The sequence below is a fragment of the Acanthisitta chloris genome, unplaced genomic scaffold (assembly GCF_000695815.1).
Source record: "Acanthisitta chloris isolate BGI_N310 unplaced genomic scaffold, ASM69581v1 scaffold44703, whole genome shotgun sequence".
NCBI lineage: Eukaryota > Metazoa > Chordata > Aves > Passeriformes > Acanthisittidae > Acanthisitta > Acanthisitta chloris.
In genome coordinates, this window is record NW_008667359.1 from 4,250 (window position 1) to 9,181 (window position 4,932).

General features: G+C 46.6%; 1 protein-coding gene across 1 annotated transcript; it reads left to right on the forward strand.

Annotated features, from left to right (window-relative positions):
• Window positions 1-66: 66 nt before the first annotated feature.
• On the forward strand, window positions 67-4,340 carry LOC103800093 (calmodulin-binding transcription activator 1-like; the record flags this gene model as incomplete). The annotated part of the gene is made up of 2 exons (XM_009072456.1): window positions 67-207; window positions 2,485-4,340. Coding segments are annotated over 2 exons (1,997 nt in total), but the record flags the coding sequence as incomplete, so codon positions are not given.
• Between the last annotated feature and the right edge of the window lie 592 nt (window positions 4,341-4,932).

Below are 4,932 nucleotides of genomic sequence, written 5' to 3' on the forward strand. Positions count from 1 at the left end.
CGGCTTTTGATGGCTCTGGCACAGTTTTGAAGTTTCTGATGGGAAATTTGACTGTTCTCTTTGCAGTTCATGGCATTAAGTGGACATGCAGCAATGGCAACAGCAGTTCAGGGTTCTCGGTGGAACAGCTCGTGCAGCAGATCCTTGATAGCCACCAGACCAAGCCCCAGCCTCGGACACACAACTGTCTCTGCACTGGTACCTTGGGTGAGTACCTTGGGAGGGCAAAGAGCAACTCAGCTTCGTCCAAACTGGGAGCAGGGTTCATGGTACTGAGGGGCTAAAAATGCTGTCTCCTGAAATGTTGAGCCACAGTGAACTCAGATGTGACAGGAGAAGTCTTGAGCATAAAAAGATACAGATGGAACTTCTGGGAAAAAGTCAGTGCTTTGTATTGTGTAAGTTCTAATAAATGCCCTCCATATGTGACCTGCTCCAAAAGGCAGAAGGTATACTCTCTTCTACATGCTCAAATTCTGTTACCAAAGCCTCAAAATGTAATGTTATCCCAACTTCACCCTCTGAATTCCCTGTCCTGCAGCCCACTTTGTTAAAGAAGTGCTTGGGTGGTTAATTACAAGCTATCACTGTGAAAATACAGGAGGTTTCTTTCCTGTTAAAGGTGATGACTTTGTTTTGAACAAGACTACAGCAGAAAGAAACAGCATCCTTGGTGTTAGCATTTCATACAGAGAGTGGGAAGCTAAGTGATTCATTTTTCCAACTCATCTGCTTTATAGACACCCCTTTCTAGTACTTTGGTCAAGTGAAGTATATGACACGTTGGCTAGTCTTTAGCAAAACTTATAAAGGAAAGCTTCAAAGGGTTTATATTTTCTTCTTTTGTTGAGCACTTGCATTATACCATCAAGACTTAAATAAGAATGATGACCTCTGAAATACCTGAGTTTGGATTAAAATTCAACCCTCAAGGCTCAGCATTTGATCCAGGCTTGCAGATCTGAACATGAATCCTTTTATTCTTCCCTTTGATGTTTTGTCTTGTGCCAAGTCTGCTCGGTGCTTTTTAACATAACAGTACTGCTTTGTTTTGTAATGGCTTGCACATTGACACACACGTTCCCAATTCCTTATTGTTGTCCACAAATACAGCAGCGGGAAAGTCTTTCCCTTGTTCCTGTTCAACTCTATACCTTGGAGAATAGAGAGATTTAATATTGCATTTAGTAGTCTCAAAAGCACTGTCTTGAACTACTTTAAGTGACCTGATTCAAATCTTGAGCACATAATAGAGAAGCTCCCTTTCAAGGGCAAGGAACAAAAGATGTAGCAAATTGCAGTGGCTACTTGGATTCTTTATGTTACCCAGAAGATGGCATTTATAATTGTAGCCACTAGCTATGGGGAGAAGGTTTCTTACCCCCTTTAGTCATTCTGCAGTGCCATAATTAATGTTCTTACCTCATTCGAGGGAAAACGAGTCAATTAAGGAAAGAAACATCAAAATTTCATAGGCTGCTCTTCTTTAAACAAGAAAAGCAGTCCTCACTCCAGAGTTTATGGCTAAGGTGCCTTTGCAGGCAGAATTGTTTGCTTCATCCTGCCTGTTTTCCAGGTTCCCAGAAATGCAGGTGATATTACCTTCTGTCAGTCCAGTAAAAGTGCTGACGGGCTGAATTCGTGGAGGACTGTCTTCTGGTGACCCTTGAGCTTTCTTCAGCAGCTCCAGTGCTGGCCATGTGCTCTGTGTGCCACCTCAGAGTACACCATGTCTGTCTGTTAGCACAGGAGCAGCTGAGAGCCAGAGAAACACATCGTCATCTGTGTGAGAGGGAAAGAACTGTTTGTATGGCTGAAGTGCTACTTCTCTAATATCTTGATTGGCAGCTGTAATAGACACGACGATGACAGGAAGGTGAGGGCTGCAGTCTAGGTGACATGGTGATGCCAAGGACAGGAACGTGATACGGCATCTGTCACCTCCAGATTATTGGTCTGCATCAACCCCACAAGAGCACTTGTCAAACCTCCCAACATAAGCCGGCGTGAAGAGCCAAGCATCTGTGTCGTGGGGGCTGAGGTCTTGTCTGTAGGGCAGATGGAACAGGGCCCTGTGCCACAGCTGGCAGCAGCAGCCGTTGCTCTGCAGACTTTGCACTGAGTTTGGGCACATATAAATAACTCTGAAACTTGTCACAAATGCCAATTCCTCTCCTCCTAACCTGTTGCCTGATCAGGGCAGGGAGGAAGGGGAGGGCTAGGTGCTACATGGGTTGAGGGTGAGGGTGCACATGCACCTGCTGTGAGGTTGCTGTCGTTGCACACGTGGATCTGTGCATTGGACAGGACCTATAAATCTGGCACTGGAGAGAGATTTGTTTTATCTCCCAGACTGTACTTGCTCTCTCGTGTGTGCTCACTCTCTCACACATGTGTGCATAAGCTACGACCATGAGTTACACAGCTAGCATTGTCTTAATTTTGCATTTACTGAACAGCCAATGTTGTTGTTTTCTGTCCCAGGGGCAGGAAGCAGTGTGCATCACAAGTGTAACAGTGCCAAACACCGCATCATATCACCAAAGGTTGAACCAAGGACAGGTGGGTACAGCGCTCATTCAGAGGTACAAAATAACGATGTCTCGGAAGGCAAGAACGAGCACAGTCATGGCAAGGCCTCCAGCCGAGAGAAGAGGAACGGCAAAGTGGCAAAACCAGTGTTGCTCCACCAAAACAGCACTGAGGTTTCTTCCACCAACCAGGTGGAGGTCCCTGACACGACCCAGAATTCTCCCGTGTCCATCAGCAGTGGGTTGAACAGTGACCCGGACATGGCGGATAGCCCAGCCGTCACCGGCGTGTCCAGTATGGCTGTAGCGTCAGTTATGGGAAGCTTGTCACAAAGTGCCACCGTATTTATGTCAGAAGTCACCAGTGAAGCTGTGTACACCATGTCACCCACCTCTGGCCCAAATCAACACCTTCTGTCCTCAGATGCAGCTGCACAAGGACTGGTACTTGCTGTGAGTTCAGATGGACACAAATTTGCGTTTCCAACAACTGGCAGTTCAGAGAGCTTGTCAATGCTGCCCAGCACTGTCTCTGAAGAACTTGTGCTCTCCACAACTTTAGAAGGAAATAGAAAAATTCCAGAAACCACCATGAATTTTGACCCAGACTGTTTTCTTAACAATCCCAAGCAAGGGCAGACTTATGGTGGAGGAGGTATGAAGAGTGACAGCATCAGTACCAACATAAGGCAGTCACCCACAACAGAACGTAGCTTCAACTTCAGTACAACCCTCACAAAAGAAATTAAAACTGAGGACACATCTTTTGAACAACAGATGTCCAAAGAAGCATTTTCCTCCACTTCTGCATCTAACACTCTCACCCTCACTACTGGTTCAGGTTTGCTTCCATCTGGAGGAGGTCTGAGCCCAAGTACCACCCTGGAGCAGATGGACTTCAGTGCCATTGACTCCAACAAGGACTATTCTTCCAGCTTCAATCAGACTGTCCAGAGCCCTCATGTCCATCAGACCCCTTCCCCCAGCTTCTTTCTGCAGGATGCCAGCAAACCTCTTCCCCTTGAGCAAAACACTCACAACAATTTGAATGACACAAGTAGCTCATTTGTGAACACATTAGGAATCCCCAGTGTGAAAACAGAGTCCTCATCCCAAACCACTTCCAACTGTAATGGCACAGTGGAAACCAGAATAGAGTCCACCTCTTCTCTCCAGCTCATGCAGTTCCAAGCAAACTTCCAAGCTATGACTGCAGAAGCTGAAGTGCCCATGGAGACCTCCCAGCAGGCAGAAGGAAATGAAAATCTACTTAAATCAGGGGATCTTCAAGCCTGCAGCACAGAGCACTACTTGCAGCCTGAGGCCAATGGGGGTATCAGGAATGGGAACAATCTCCCTATTCTCCAAGGAAACATGGTACAAGGGCTCTATCCTGTGGCTCATCCCAGCTTAAATAACTCCTCCAACATGGAGCTTAACTTGGACCACTTTGACATCTCCTTCAGCAACCAGTTTTCTGATCTAATTAATGATTTCATATCAGTAGAAGGTGGGAACAATGCTCTCTATGGACACCAGCTGGTGTCGGGTGACAGTGCTGGACTGTCTCAGCCTGAAGACAGTAACAGAGCGACGTACAACCAGGCTGAAATGTGCATTCCTTGCTGCAGCCCTCAGCAAGCCAACATGCAGCTCAGCAGCACCGAGAACGGAGCCAGCACCATGGCCTACATGCATGTGGCTGAGGTGGTGTCAGCAGCTGCGGCACAAGGCACGTTGGGGCTGCTGCAGCAGAGTGGGCGCCTGTTCATGGTGACAGATTACTCACCAGAATGGTCTTACCCCGAGGTAAGTCCTGGACTGTTTGTTACTCACTAACGTTTACTGCCTTATCTTTCTTGCTTTGTTAATAAGGGCTCACAAGAACTGGTTTGTTAAAGCTTTTACAAGGCTTTTAAAGTATTTCTCTTCAAAGGCAGAGCATCCAAGGCCTTTTGCATGTCTAAATGTACTTTTAATTAAGCACTTCGTTACCGTGACAGGGCCCTTTCTTCACTTAGGAAGCATCTGAACAAAAATACATTGGTTGATTGAAAGCAAAGTATTTCCCACACGATGGCTTCACAGTGCTACCTAGCTGTGTTAGAGCAATAGATTTTGAAAAGTGGAGCTGATCCTTAAATTTGTCTCTTAGTAGTCTGAGTAGAATAATTCCAGACCTGCACTGCTACATTGAGTTCAGCAGTTCCCTCCATCTCACTGGCTTTCCAAAATCAGTCCCATGCCCTGCAGGCTGAAAATGGGAGCAGCACAGACTTTGCTGACGAGAAGGAATGTGGGAGGAAAGAGGCTGTTGGAGCCACTGATGGGAGAGGAAGGTTGTTTGTAATAAAAAGCTGGTTTGTGGTTTTACCCGCCCGGCCCCGGAGCGCGGTTGTGT